Source organism: Coregonus clupeaformis, chromosome 13 (genome assembly GCF_020615455.1).
Source record: "Coregonus clupeaformis isolate EN_2021a chromosome 13, ASM2061545v1, whole genome shotgun sequence".
In the NCBI taxonomy this organism is placed as follows: domain Eukaryota; kingdom Metazoa; phylum Chordata; class Actinopteri; order Salmoniformes; family Salmonidae; genus Coregonus; species Coregonus clupeaformis.
Window position 1 is genome coordinate 9032239 of NC_059204.1, and position 16361 is coordinate 9048599.

The 16361-nt window shown below is 47.1% G+C and overlaps 1 protein-coding gene across 1 annotated transcript in view; it reads right to left on the bottom strand.

Annotated features, from left to right (window-relative positions):
• LOC123492244 (RIMS-binding protein 3) overlaps nucleotides 1-15135 on the bottom strand; it is a 128095-nt gene extending 112960 nt beyond the window's left edge. Inside the window, exon 1 of the mRNA XM_045224611.1 lies at nucleotides 14024-15135. Within this exon, the coding sequence (XP_045080546.1) occupies nucleotides 14024-15112 (1089 nt within the window). The 5' untranslated portion in view covers nucleotides 15113-15135. The remainder of the gene's footprint in view (nucleotides 1-14023) is intronic.
• Nucleotides 15136-16361: the final 1226 nt, after the last annotated feature.

Consider the following 16361-nt stretch of genomic DNA (forward strand, 5'->3'; position numbering starts at 1 on the left):
ACGGCCCCGTATATGTGAATGGGGGCATGCTCAGCCCTCCATTTCCTGTAGAGAGAGAGCGAGACAGAGAGACAGACAGAGAGAGAGAGCGACAGTGAGCGAGAGAGACAGAGAGAGAGAGCGACAGAGAGAGAGCAACAGAGAGAGAGCGCGACAGAGAGCGCGACAGAGAGCGAGCGTGACAGAGAGCGACAGAGAGAGAGCGCGACAGAGAGCGACAGAGACAGAGCGACAGAGAGCGAGAGACAGAGCGAGAGACAGAGAGAGAGCGACAGAGAGAGAGAGCGACAGAGACAGAGAGAGAGAGACAGAGCGAGAGAGAGCGAGAGAGAGAGCGAGACAGCGGCGAGAGACAGCGCGAGACAGCGCGAGAGACAGCGCGAGAGACAGCGCGTTAGAGAGCGAGACAGAGAGAGACAGAGAGAGAGAGCGACAGAGAGAGAGAGAGACAGAGAGAGAGAGACATAGCGAGACAGAGCGAGAGTGATAGGGAGCGACAGAGAGAGAGCGACAGAGCGACAGAGAGAGAGAGAGCGACAGAGAGAGCGACAGAGAGAGCGACAGAGAGAGAGAGAGCGACAGAGAGAGAGAGAGCGACAGAGAGAGAGAGAGAGAGAGAGAGAGAGAGCGACAGAGAGCGAGAGAGCGACAGAGAGCGAGAGAGCGACAGAGAGAGAGAGCGACAGAGAGCGAGAGGGCGAGAGAGCGAGAGAGACAGAGAGACAGAGAGAGAGACAGAGAGAGAGAGAGAGACAGACAGAGAGACAGACAGAGAGCGCGAAAGAGCGAGAGAGAGCGCAGATGCACCATTCCCTTACTCCTCTCACTGCAAGGTTCTCTCTCAGGGCATTTCACCCCCATTTTCTCTTCAATTAAACTTTAATAACATGGAGCTCGCGTTTAATTTAAACCCCTGTCAAGGGACGGGAGGAACTGATAGGAAAAACAACAGTCAGAGAGAGAGAGAGCACAGCCCGTGTCAGCTGGGAGCACCTTAAACACGCAAGACTATTACCAGCAGAAATGTGTTAAACACGTCCACAGTCTATAAATGAAGACGCCTTTGAGAGACATAAATACTGTGCGGACCATACTAAACCACTGACCCAGAGTAACCCATACTACATACAGTCAAACTCAAAGCTAAACTCTAGCTAACCATCGTGACAGCTTAAGAGGATCTGGCTTCCTCTGGCACATCTAAACACACACACACACACACACACACACACAGGCTGAAGCGCCTTCCCTGCCTGGCAGGTATCTGAAGAACACACACACTTTGACACACACACACACACACACACACACATACAGGCTGAAGCTCCTTCCCTGCCTGGCTGAGGAACATGCTTGTTTGGTATGAAAAGAGAGAAAGAGAGAAGGGGGAGGGAGGGAGAGCGCAGCTTTTCTGAAGTTTAAGCATTAATAATTTCCTCATGGCACACATTTTCTGAGAGGGTGTAGTAGGAATATGGATGAAGAATATGGAAGAGGAATATGGAATGAACAAATATGGGCAAATATAGTAGCGAGACATCAAATCAAATGTATTTATAAAGCCCTTTTTACATCAGCAGATGTCAAAAACTGCTTATACAGAAACCCAGCCTAAAACCCCAAACAGCAAGCAATGCAATACACAACATTCCTACTGGCAAGAAGAAATGCCAGCCAATCAAGATCTACTAAGCTAGCTAGGCTAATTGTTGCCTGCCAAGTCATTTAAGTACGTAGATTAATCACTTAATGGCTGTGATAAAAAGTAGATAAAAGTAATATCCCACACTTTACAGTATACCACAAGACTACAAACAAGAGGTTACACACCAAAGGCATGATACTGATACTTTGTCAGATAACACTGTTAAAATAAGAATGTGTGCTATTGCTAGCAATCAAGAGGAAACTTGACTAAACAACTCAAAAACTCCCCAGTTTATGCTCTCCAAATGGACGTTAGCGGCGAGGGCCGAGATGCCCCTTGTTTGATACACGAGAGCAAACTACATCAAACCACATCCACTGCGCACACGCCTGTTCGCAAAACTATGTGGAGATATGGGATCAGACCATGACAATGAGGCTTGGTGGTTATCGAGCGGGAGTGTTGGAAATATTTTTTGCATTGAGAGGAACTGTTGTCATTCACAATAGATGTAAAACTCTTTTTTTTTTTTTTTGACACTAATGAAAAGAGAATGTGTCGTCTCCTCGCCTGTAACAACATATTTGGGAACCTGAACGAACTGAACACAAGCATGCAGGGGAAATACAAAAAACATTCTACAGATGAGTGACCGAATCAGTGTAATCAGAGGAAATAATTATTATTGGAGAGAGTCTTTCAAAAGCAAACCCTGCCCCCTTCCCTTGGCTGTGCATGTTTCTAACAGAAAACAGCATGAGTAAGTGTCCCACACGAGTGATGACTGCTCACCTCCAACGCTTGGAAGAGCACTTTGGGACCTACTTCCCAATCCGTTTGACTGTGATCCTGGCCCAGTTGACATGCCGGTAAGTGAACTCGAACAGCTGATAGAGCGGTCATGTGACGGAATGCATTCACGAGTCAATAAGGAGTAGTTTTGGTTCCTGACTCAAAAGGGAATACACTGCAGTCTCCCTTTCAGAGTTCTCACTTGTCTTGAAAGCGCCATTAAACTCATGGTAGGTTACCCTTCGCCAGCTCATATCTGTGTGAAGCTGGATTCAGTGCTCTCGTCTGCATTAAAACCAAATATCGATCCAGGTTGGATGTGACGGCAGAGATGAGATGTGCACTGTCGACCACGACCCGACGTTGAGAAGCTCCGACGCGACATGCTTCAAGCACACTCATCTAAATAGTGGTGGTGGTGAGATAAAGTATGTGGACAGCCTTCAAATTAGTGGATTGAGCTCAGTGACTTTCAACGTGGCATCGTCATAGGATGCCACCTTTCCATCAAGTCAGTTCTTCAAATTTCTGCCCTGCTAGAGCTGCCCCGGTCAACAGAGTGCTGAAGCGCGTAGCGCGTAAAAATCGTCTGTCTTCGTTTGCAATACTCACTACCGAGTTCCAAACTGCCTCTGGAAGCAACGTCAGCACAAGAACTGTTAGTCGGGAGCTTCATGAAATGGGTTTCCATGGCCGAGCAGCCGCACACAAGCCTAAGATCACCATGTGCAATGCCAAGCGTTGAATGGAGAGGTGTAAAGCTCGCCGCCATTGGACTCTGGAGCAGTGGAAATGCTGAGTGATGAATCACGCTTCACCATCCGACAGACGAATCTGGGTTTGGTGGATGCCTGGAGAACGCTACCTGCCTGAATGCATAGTGCCAACTGTAAAGTTTGGTGGAGGAGGAATAATGGTCTGGGGCTGTTTTTCATGGTTCGGGCTAGGCCCCTTAGTTCCAGTGAAGGGAAATCGTAACGCTACAGCATACAATTACATTCTAACCCATGCCCTCATTTATTTAAGTAGAAAAACAGATATCCACCCACACTTGGCCCAAACTTATTTAAGTATGAGTCTCCTCTTCTCCTTTGAAATGTGGCATGATGTCTGTGCACTAAACCACATAGTATTTAGGCCTAAGTAGGCAAACGTTAAAGCAAGGCTAGGTTTTAATTCTCTGACACTTTCCTATGTGGGAAGCAGGTACTTAATCCAAATTTGCCTCACTAAATATTCATCAGAATAAAAAGAAAAAAAGCTCATAGAAGATAAATGGAGTCCCTTATTGGGAATGGGATGAATATTTAGTAAGGTAGATTTGGGTTAAGTGAAGTGCCTTCCCACATGGCACTCTGCTATAGTTATCTTTCTGGCAGCTCAATAGTTGACGTGTTCACGTCAATAGAAATGATTAAATGTCAGTTCCTGCTGTTTCTTGCTGTCAGTACTCACAGACAGGCATGACATGTCACAGCACACATCAGCAACTATCCTCAGTCAAACATATTCTCATTTACACTTCTCATTTACAACTGCGACCTGGCCAAGATAAAGCAAAGCAGTGCGATAAAAACAACAACAACACAGAGTCATATATGGGGTAAACAAAACGTACAGTCAATAACACAATAGAAAAATCTATATACAGTGTGTGCAAATGTAGTAAGTTATGGAGGTAAGGCAATAAATAGGCCATAGTACAAAATAATTACAATTTACATTACATTTACATTTTAGTCATTTAGCAGACGCTCTTATCCAGAGCGACTTACAGGAGCAATTACATTTACATTTACATGTTAGTCATTTAGCAGACGCTCTTATCCAGAGCGACTTACAGTTAGTGAATACATATATATTTTTTTTATACTGGCCCCCCGTGGGAATCGAACCCACAACCCTGCCGTTGCAAACGCCATGCTCTATCAACTGAGCTACATCCCTGCCGGCCATTCCCTCCCCTACCCTGGACGACGCTGAGCCAATTGTGCGCCGCCCATGAGTCTCCCGGTCGCGGCCGGCTGCGACAGAGCCTGGATTCGAACCAGGATCTCTAGTGGCACAGAGATCCTGCGCCACTCAGGAATTAGGGTTAAGTGCCTTGCTCAAGGGCAAGTATTAACACTGGAATGATCGATGTGCAGAAGATGATGTGCAAATAGAGATAATGGGGTGCAAATGAGCAAAATAAATAACAATATGGGGATGAGGTAGTTGGGTGGGCTAATTACAGATGGGCTGTGTACAGGTACAGTGATCGGTAAGGTGCTCTGACAACTGATGCCTAAAGTTAGTGAGGGTGATAAGAGTCTCCAGCTTCAGAGATTTTTGCAGTTCGTTCCAGTCATTGGCAGCAGAGAACTGGAAGGAATGGCGGCCAAAGGAGGTGTTGGCTTTAGGGATTACCAGTGAGATATACCCGCTGGAGCGCATACTACGGGTGGGTGTTGCTATGGTGACCAATGAGTTAAGATAAGGCAGGGATTTGCCTAGCAGTGATTTATAGATGACCTGGAGCCAGTGGGTTTGGCGACGAATATGTAGTGAGGGCCAGCCAACGAGAGCGTACAGGTCACAATGGTGGGTAGTATATGGGGCTTTGGTGACAAACGGATGACACTGTGATAGACTACATCCAATTTGCTGAGTAGAGTGTTGGAGGCTATTTTGTAAATGACATCGCCGAAGTATTGGTAGGATAGTCAGTTTTACGAGGGTATGTTTGGCAGCATGAGTGAAGGAGGCTTTGTTGCCGAAATAGGAAGCCGATTCTAGATTTAACTTTGGATTGGAGATGCTTAATGTGAGTCTGGAAGGAGCGTTTACGGTCTAACCAGACACCTAGGTATTTGTAGTTGTCCACATATTCTAAGTCAGACACGCCGAGAGTAGTGATTCTAGTCGGGCAGGCGGGTGCAAGCAGCAATAGAGTCGGCCCGAGAATTTAACCCTGTGGCACCCCCATAGAGACTGCCAGAGGTCCAGACAACAGGCCCTCTGATTTGACACATTGAACTCTATCTGAGAAGTAGTTGGTGAACCAGGCGAGGTAGTCATTTGAGAAACCAAGGCTATTTAGTGTGCCAATAAGAATGCGGTGATTGACGGAGTCGAAAGCCTTGGCCAGGTCGATGAAGACAACTGCACAATACTGTCTTTTATAGATTGCGGTTATAATATCGTTTAGGACCTTGAGCGTGGCTGAGGCGCACCCATGACCAGCTCGGAAACCGGATTGCATAGCGGAGAAGGTACGGTGGGATTCGAAATGGTCGGTGATCTGTTTGTTAACTTGGCTTTCAAATACTTTGCATGGGCAAGTTGCAGCGGAGGGTGCAGAGCTGGTGGCCGGGGTAGGGGTAGCCAGGTGGAAAGCATGGCCAGCCATAGCAAAATGCTTGTTGAAATTTTAGATTACCGTAGATTTATCGGTGGTGACAGTGTTTCCTAGCCTCAGTGCAGTGGACAGCTGGGAGGAGGTGCTCTTATTCTCCACGGACTTTACAGTGTCACAAATTTCTGTTTGAAAAAGCTAGCCTTTGCTTTCCTAACTTATTGTGTATATTAGTTCCTGACTTCCCTGAAAAGTTGCATATCGCGGGGGCTGTTCGATGCTAATGCAGTACGCCACAGGTTTAACAAGGTCAAAGACAGACAACCTATTTCACACCCTACAACCCCCTCCCATCCTCACCCCTCTCTTCCCAACCCACATCCCATCCTCACCCCTCTTAATCTCCTTCGCTCTCTCTCTCTCCCGCTACTCTCTCCTCTTCCATCCTATCATCTCTTCCCTCTGCTCAACCCTCCTCTCCTCCCTTTCTGCATCCTTTGACTCTCTATGTCCCCTATCCTCCCGACCGGCTCGGTTCTCCCCTCCTGCTCCGTGGCTTGACGACTTATTGCGAGCTCACAGAACAGGGCTCCGGGCAGCCGAGCGGAAATGGAGGAAAACTAGACTCCCTGCGGACCTGGCATCTTTTCACTCCCTTCTCTCTACATTTTCTTCCTCTGTTTCTGCTGCTAAAGCCACTTTCTACCACTCTAAATTCCAAGCATCTGCCTCTAACCCTAGGAAGCTCTTTGCCACCTTCTCCTCCCTGCTGAATCCTCCTCCTCCCCCTCCCCCCTCCTCCCTCCTCCCTCTCTGTGGATGACTTCGTCAACCATTTTGAAAAGAAGGTTGACGAGATCCGATCCTCGTTTGTTAAGTCAAATGACACCGCTGGTCCTGCTCACACTGCCCTACCCTATGCTTTGACTTTTTTCTCCCCTCTCTCTCCAGATGAAATCTTGCGACTTGTGACGGCCGGCCGCCCAACAACCTGCCCGCTTGACCCTATCCCCTCCTCTCTTCTCCATACCATTTCCAGAGACCTTCTCCCTTACCTCACCTCGCTCATCAACTCATCCTCAGTGAGAGTTGCACCCCTTCTCAAAAAACCTACACTCGATCCCTCCGATGTCAACAACTACAGACCAGTATCCCTTCTTTCTTTTCTCTCCAAAACTCTTGAGCGTGCCGTCTTTAGCCAACTCTCTTGCTATCTCTCTCAGAATGACCTTCTTGATCCAAACCAGTCAGGTTTCAAGACTGGTCATTCAACTGAGACTGCTCTTCTCTGTGTCACGGAGGCTCTCCGCACTGCTAAAGCTAACTCTCTCTCCTCTGCTCTTGTCCTTCTAGACCTGTCTGCTGCCTTTGATACTGTGAACCATCAGATCCTCCTCTCCACCCTCTCCGAGTTGGGCATCTCTGGCGCGGCTCACTCTTGGATTGCGTCCTACCTGACAGGTCGCTCCTACCAGGTGGCGTGGCGAGAATCTGTCTCCGCACCACGTGCTCTCACCACTGGTGTCCCCCAGGGCTCAGTTCTAGGCCCTCTCCTATTCTCGCTATACACCAAGTCACTTGGCTCTGTCATATCCTCACATGGCCTCTTCTATCATTGCTAAGCAGACGACACACAATTAATCTTCTCCTTTCCCCCTTCTGATAACCAGGTGGCGAACCGCATCTCTGCATGTCTGGCAGACATATCAGTGTGGATGACGGATCACCACCTCAAGCTGAACCTCGGCAAGACGGAGCTGCTCTTCCTCCCGGGGAAGAACTGCCCGTTCCATGCTCTCGCCATCACGGTTGACAACTCTGTTGTGTCCTCCTCCCAGAGTGCAAAGAGCCTTGGCGTGACCCTGGACAACACCCTTCGTCGTTCTCCACTAACATCAAGGCGGTGACCCGATCCTGTAGGTTCATGCTCTACAACATTCGCAGAGTACGACCCTGCCTTACACAGGAAGCGGCACAGGTCCTAATCCAGGCACTTGTCATCTCCCGTCTGGATTACTGCAACTCGCTGTTGGCTGGGCTCCCTGCCTGTGCCATTAAACCCCTACAACTCATCCAGAACGCCACAGCCCGTCTGGTGTTCAACCTTCTCAAGTTCTCTCACGTCACCCCGCTCCTCCGCACACTCCACTGGCTTCCAGTTGAAGCTTGCATCTGCTACAAGACCATGGTGCTTGCCTACGGAACTGTGAGGGGAACGGCACCTCCATACCTTCAGGCTCTGATCAGTCCCTACACCCAAACGAGGGCATTGCGTTCATCCACCTTTTGCCTGCTGGCTCCCCTACCTCTGCGGAAGCACAGTCCGCGGTCAGCCCAGTCAAAACTGCTCGCTGCTCTGGCACCCCAATGGTGGAACAAGCTCCCTCACGACGCCAGGACAGCGGAGTCACTCACCACCTTCCGGAGACACTTGAAACCCCACCTCTTTAAGGAATACCTGGGATAGGATAAAGTAATCCTTCCACCCCCCCTTACCCCACCCAAAAATAAAAAATTAAATAAAAAATGGTGAAGTGGTTGTCCCACTGGCTATCATAAGGTGAATGCACCAATTTGTAAGTCGCTCTGGATAAGAGCGTCTGCTAAATGACGAAAATGTAAATGTAAAAATGTGGTATGCAGGAGCATCTTACTGCTTGAGTTCCACACATGGACTGCAGGGAGCCACAACCAGACTGATTAATTAAAGCTTCAGGTTAAACAACTGTCACACTTGCCATCCATAACTCAATTACAGGCACTGACAACAGGACTCTGCGGCCACACACATCTCTCCAGCAGATGGGTGAAAAAAATAGAACTGGACAAGAATCTGAGCAAACGGCTAAAAAATGGCTAAGGTTACCATTACCATGCTGGTAGGCTAAGAGGTAGTCTGTGCCTAGAAGACTCCAGGGAAATTAATTTTAAATACATCACATTCCCAAGACAATGTATCAGGAGGAATAATGGGATATATTTAAATGCATACCTCATCTGCAACATTGTGTCTGTCTGGGGCTCAGCGTGAAACGAGACACATTTAATCAATAGTTAATGTTCACGTAGGTTGCAGATGTTGCGGCTAGCCTAAACCTTTGGGGAGTGCTAGCATGGTACGTGAGCAGACAGAGCACTAATAACTAGCTGGACAGAGAATTATTACCACATAGCTATTTCATTATGCAGAGAGGCTTCTCCAGAGACTGCTCAGGCTAAGGAAACATTTTTAAAAAAAAACAGACTGTTTTGCCGGTAGGCTACAGCCAGTATCCTGCACAGGTCTCGCGTCATTCTGGAGGTCCAACAGAACACCGAGTGGCGCAGTGGTCTAAGGCACTGCATCGCAGTGGTAGCTGTGCCACTAGAGATCCTGGTTCGAATCCAGGCTCTGTCGTAGCCGGCCGCGACCGGGAGACCCATGGGGCGGCGTGCAATTGGCCCAGCGTCGCCCAGGGTAGGGGAGGGAATGGCCGGCAGGGATGTAGCTCAGTTGATAGAGCATGGCGTTTGCAACGTCAGGGTTGTGGGTTCGATTCCCACAGGGGGTATGAAAAAAAATTATGTATGCACTAACTGTAAGTCGCTCTGGATAAGAGCGTCTGCTAAATGACTAAAATGTAAATGTAAAAGCATTGACTATCAGTCCTATACAGTTACTAAATGTAAAACAACTGGTTGCTACAGTAGTTCTCTGTTTTTTTGTTTTTTTTAAATAAGGAGGAGTGAATTATTTATAATGCCAGTCTAACAGAGAGTCAATGTTTCCTCTCTCAACACAAAAGGAACTAACGTGGGAGAGCAGATGTCCCTCTTCCTGCCCCAGCCCAGGCTTTGGCTACATCTGCACTGCTAACAGAGGACAGACTGGCCAGTGTCATTGCCAGGGTTCGTCGGAGTCCCTCTCCTTGGCATCAGCTCCCACTAATTTCCATTGTGCATAAAGCTTATGATTAAACACGCTGCCAAAGGACGTATAATAGTCTGTAGACCTCTGCTACACGAACCCGAGCCAGACGGCCCCGACATTATACATCGGGTTAGGGCTGGGTAGGGCCTGAACATCGCGGGCATGGGTAGGGCTCTGGCTTAAAATGTACTACTTTACTCAGGACCTTGTTAAGGCCTTCTATTTATCGTCTATGGGACCAGTCTGTCTATATATAAACCTCTGAAAAAAGGAGAGTGCTGACCCATAGATCAGTGTGTCATCTGGCAGAAAAACAACCGAGTGAGGAGAACAAGACACCCACTGGTGGTCAACAAGTGACAGTTTAGCTAACATTTCTTAGCTTCTTTGATTATCTTACAATAGAGCTCGCCAGCTTGTGGTCCTAAAAAAACGGAAATGAATTACCTTTGGTTGGTTCATCCATTCCTATTGGGGAAATGAATGGGGAAGAATCGGGTTTAGGGATAAACTAAGGTCTGAGGTTAACACACGCTTGGGAGATCTTATAGATGGGTTGGTTGTTTAGCAACAAAACTGACGCGTGCGCAACAAATGGGGCAAAACAGACGCGTTTGGCTTGGATTGTTGACAACATGTAAACTATATTTAGTCTCCAATGTTTTAAATATATTTGCACAATGAGAACTTGTCTCTCAAATACATTGTTACAGTTGTTGGTTAACTAGCTAGCGAATTTTTGCCATATTAGCATTGAAATGAAAATCTGTCAAAACACCTCAAAACAAGACATCAAGAACAAGATGAAACTGGCTGAAACGAGTCACGATTCCCCACATGGCAGTTTCTTGTCATTGTTGGTAGCTATCTGGCCATCCAGAATCACTATAACTCACAGACTTCTGCCCCGATTGGAGCGTGCACATCGTTTTAGTAACGTTGTCAGCTAACCCATCTATAAATTTTGTTCGGTGAGATAACAGTCAGTTAACATGACATTATTAATTATGAAGCCTTTATGTGCTTTTTCTGATTACATAAATGCTTCAAAACTCACCATAAATGACATTAGCTGATGAAGATTATCTCATAGAACAAAACGTATAAGATCTCCTAAGCCTGAGTTCACCACAGACCTTATTTTCGCCAATTATCTAAAAACCCTCCAAAATTGCCATTCATATGCTTTAGCCAACAAACCATGGCGGAGTTAGTGCCTACAATAAGACGCCATTGCTACTGTTCTCTATATATTACATGTCGAAGAAGGTCAGCATATTCTCAACAGGAGAAGGAATCAGATTCACTAGTAGTGTAAAGATAGCCGTCTATCTTTCTGGGGCGGCAAGTAGCTTAGTGGTTAAGAGCGTTGTGCCAGTAACCGAAAGGTCGCTGGTTCTAATCCCCGAGCTGACTAGGTGAAAAATCTGTCGATGTGCCCTTGAGCAAGGCACTTAACCCTAATTGCTCCTGTAAGTCGCTCTGGATAAGAGCGTCTGCTAAATGACTAAAATGTAAATGTAAAATGTATACCAAAACTTCACTTGTGTGAACATCCAGTAAGGACCAACCAATCATGCCAAAAAATCTACTATAATTCCCTAAAAGAACTACCCTTGTAAGGTCTCAGCAGAAAACATCTTCTGTCCAGTCAGGTAATACTGTAGTGTTTCATTCATTTCCAAGACCATAACTATGAGGTGTTTATGACCAGCGGACCTAATCCAATTTCCTGGAGCTTTTATCTGATCTCCTTCCAAGACCATGACTATGAGTGAGTATGGCCTTAGCTTGCCACTGCATATCTTACAAGGTCATTGAGCAAAAATAAAAACCACTCAAGGTTGCATTTCTAAAGCCTCTGCTGGCATAATCAAAGCTATGCTTAGCATATTTACACCCAAACAACTTGAATAACAAATCATAAAGCGCTGCTCTGCCCTTCTTAACAGCACTATCAACAAGGCAGGTCCTACAGGCCCTAGTTTTGTCACACCTGGACTACTGTTCAGTCGTGTGGTCAGGTGCCACAAAGAGGGACTTTGCAATTGGCTCAGAACAGGGCAGCACGGCTGGCCCTTAAATGTACATGGAGAGCTAACATTAATAATATGCATGTAAATCTCTCATGGCTCAAAGTGGAGAGACTGACTTCATCACTACTTGTTTTTGTGTTGGCATGCAGAATGCACCGAGGTGTCTGTTTAAACTACTAGCATACAGCTCGGACACCCATGCATACCCCACAAGACATGCCACCAGAGGTCTCTTCACAATCCCAAAGTCCAGAACAGACTATGGGAGGCGCACAGTGCTACATAGAGCCATGACTACATGGAACTCTATTCCACATCAGGTAACTGATGCAAGCAGTAGAATCAGATTTGTAAAAAACAGATAAAAATACACCTTATGGAACAGCGGGGACTGTGAAGCAACAAACACAAAGGAACACGCACGCACACACTCTATAAACACGTACATTGTAATATTGTTATGTGGTTTTACACATTTTGTATTGTAGATATGTAGTGGTGTAATAATGTTATATATATATATATATATATATATAATGCAAAAATATATATATTGTGATGTAAGTGACTTAATGTGTTTGGACCACAGGAAGAGTAGCTGCTGCCTTGGCAACAGCTAATGGGAATCCATAATAAACTCCAGGAAGAGTAGCTGCTGCCTTTGGCAACAGCTAATGCGGATCCATAATAAATACAAATAACAAATCAGAAACACATTACATCATCGAAATCAATGCACGTGCACATAAAGTGAAAAGCCGTTTGCTATAATGAGACCAAAAATCATCTCAACCTACACTGAACAAAAATAAAACGCAACATGCCACAATTTCAATGATTTTACTGAGTTACTGTTCATGTAAGGAAATCAGTCAATTGAAATCAATTAATTAGGCCCTAATCTATGGATTTCACATGACTGGGAATACAGATATGCATCTGTTGGTCACAGATACCTTAAAAAACAGGTAGGGGCGTGGATCAGAAAACCAGTCAGTATTTGGTGTGACCACCATTTGCCTCATGCAGCGCGACACATCTCCTTCGCATAGAGTTGATCAGGCTGTTGATTGTGGCCTGTGGAATGTTGTCCCACTCCTCTTCAATGGCTGTGTGAAGTTGCTGGATACTGGCGGGAACTGGAACACACTGTCGTACACGTCGATCCAGAGCATCCCAAACACCCTCAATGGGTAACATTTCTGGTGAGTATGCAGGCCATGGAAGAACTGGGATATTTTCAGCTTCCAGGAATTGTGTACAGATCCTTGTGGTATGGAGCCGTGCATTATCATGCTGAGGCGGCAGGTAAATGGCAGGACAATGGGCCTCAGGATCTAGTCACGGTATCTCTGTGCATTCAAATTGCCATCGATAAAATGCAATTGTGTTCATTGTCCGTAGCTTATGCCTGCCCATACCATAACCCCACCATGGGGCACTCTGTTCACAACGTTGACATCAGCAAAATGCTCACCCACACAACGCCATACATCTGCCACCTGCCCGGTACAGTTGAAACCGGGATTCATCCGTGAAGAGCACACTTCTCCAGCGTACCAGTGGCCATCGAAGGTGAGCATTTACCCACTGAAGTCGGTTACGACGCCGAACTGCAGTCAGGTCAAGACCCTGGTGAGGACGACGAGCACGCAGATGAGCTTCCCTGAGATTGGTTTGTGCAGAAATTATTCGGTTGTGCAAACCCACAGTTTCATCAGCTGTCTGAGTGGCTGGTCTCAGATGATCCCGCAGGTGAAGAAACCAGATGTGGAGGTCCTGGGCTGGCGTGGTGTACACGTGGTTTGCGGTTGTGAAGCTGGTTGGACGTACTGCCAAATTCTTTAATGGTAGAGAAATGAACATTCAATTCTCTGGCAACAGCTCTGGTGGACATTCCTGCAGTCAGCATGCCAATTGCATGCTCCCTCAAAACTTGAGACATCTGTGGCATTGTGTTGTGTGACAAAACTGAACATTTTATAGTGGCCTTTTATTGTCCCCAGCATAAGGTCCACCTGTGTAATGACCATGCTGTTTAATCAGCTTCTTGATATGCCACACCGGTCAGGTGGATGGATTATCTTGGCAAAGCAGAAATGCTCACTAACAGGGATGTAAACAAATTTGTGCCCCAAAAATTGAGAGAAATAAGCTTTTTGTGCGAATGAAACATTTCTGGGATCTTTTATTTCAGATCATGAAACATGGGACCAACACTTCACATGTTGCGTTTTATATTTTTGTTCAGTGTATAATCAAATGGAAGAGGGGTGAGACAATGTAAATATGAAGCCTACCTCCATGTTGTCTTCCAGTTTTTCTTCGTCAGTGCATTTGGAAGTCAAGGATTTGTCTGACCTAGGTGACTCAGACTGGAGGTCCCAGCCTGCATGGGGTGAGGAGGTGGTCTGAGGGGGGGAGCTGCTCCGACAGGTGTCCCCAGTCAGGGGAGAGGAGCAGCGGGCAGCTGTACTGAGCTCCCTCCCTGAAGCCAAGTTCCACTGCTCTCTCCTGGTTCTCTTGTCGGGAGGTGGGGACGAGGGACTCTTGGAGCTCTGGGAGAGGGACCAGGAACGGGCCAGTGGTGGAGGCCCACTACGATGGGAGTCTTCAGGACGGTCTTCCTGGTCATGGGTGGTGCTGCTGAGGAGATGGACACAGCTCTTAGACCTACACCTGGGTCTGGGAGCCCTGGAGGAGCTCTGGTTCCTCTCCTTCCCCTCCCCGGTCCCTTGTTGTTGTCCGTGGGCCTCTAGCAAGTGGCAGAGGTAGAGGCCCTTCTCCAGCTCCAGCTCTTGTCTGAGACGCTTGAGAAACACGGCCTGCTCTCCATCTTCATCCGCTAGCTGCTCATGCAGCCTCACCAGCAGCTGTTCCAGTTTACGGTAGCTGGACCCGCTGCCCACACAACCAGGCTCTCTGTCTATGGTCTTCCCCCTGCTCTCCCGCCCAGACTTGGTGATGGGTGTGTTGGCCTCCTCAGCCAGCCGGTGCTGCAGTTCCCTGGCCTGCCTGATGGCGGCCTCCCTCTCCCTCTCCAGCACGGTGCCTACAGCCTTTAACTCCTGTCCTTTGTATCTCAGCAGTTGTCTCACCTCAGCAGCCCGCTCCCTCCCCAGCGCCTTCTGCAGCCGCTGGAGTTCCAGGGCCTTCTGTCTCTCGTGCCTGGCTGTCAGGTCCCGCAGGGCCTGCTGCTTCTCCCTCTCAGCCTCCTCCCGCATCCGACGCAGCTCCAAAGAGAACCTCTGGTGAGACCGATGGCTACGGCTCTTCTCTGCCTCCAGGGCCGAGCGCAGATTCTCTAGGTCGCGATCATGGTCCCCCCGCCCGCGGCACAGACTCTTTGACGACAGAACCAGAGCATTACTCCCCCTGTCTTTCCCCATGGTCAGTGAAGCACTCACTCACAGCAAAAGCAGGCACAGCCACTGAGAGGGGAGGCCCACACAGTTCAGTTGACGGGAGAACGCATGCATTTCAGTGGAAGCCCCCCTCCGCCATGGGGAGGAGGCATGGAGTTGGACTGAAGTTCAGACGACAATGGTGGAGTCATGCAGATGGACTGAGGGTCAGATGATTACGGGGAGTCATGCAGGAAGTTGAAATGTAATGGGGTGATACTTAACAAGCAGCATGCAGTTAACATATCAGATCACTGTAGAGAAGAAACGGGGGGGTGTCAAAGGGAATCAGAGATGGACGGATCATGCAAGTTAGTGTTAGATGGATTTCAAAGCTTCGCTGTGATTGCATGATTTATGGCACAAGTTCTAAATGTTATAAGCTTTAATAACCATTTTAAAATGTTCATGAGAATTGGTTGCTAGATGATGTAGTTAAGACATGTCCACAGAAGAAAAGAAAACAGCTGTCACAAAAGTACAAGCACATGCATGACAACATGTGCATCCTAACCAATGACAGGTCAGTGATCCTACAAAACAGGTTTGGAATGTGTCACTCACGATGTAACTAGCTTATGCCGCGTTAAAAACAACTGGGAATTGGGAAATCACAGACTTCTGAGTGTTCAAGACAACTGGGAAAAAAACTTTTTGAACACTGATGTCATGATTTCACCTAGTTTTTTTTTTTCCTGAGTTCCCAGTTGTCTTGAAAGCACCATTAGTTCCTACCACATGCAAGATGTCATTAAATTTCAACACAGTGGAGAAAGGATGCTAGACCATATGCTAGCTAATTAAGGTTATTCATGCTAAAGCAACAAAATGTCGGGGATGCAACAAGTGCATCATGCAATGCAACTTCAGCAATGTTGCTGCCGTATAGAATACCACAGTGTGAGTCATAATACCCATAAAACCTAGCGGTCAAGCAAGGAAACGTTTCCAATCATTTTTCCCCATAGGGAATTTTAGAAACACTTAAAATAAGGGCTGTGTTTCGTGTAGGCTTACCCTGGTGTGACGTTTTGATAACCGTGTAAATCTCTCTAGGACAAGGTGACTTTTATCAATACAGTCGCCTGTATTTACCCCCCCAAAAAATGAAATGCTAATTAGATGCTAATGTGGCTATCATAAAGATCTACAAATGCTATGATGAGCTGGACGAGACTGCAGAATCGAGGCAAAGGTAAGAATCTCTGGATTAACTATCTAATGTTCGCTAAAT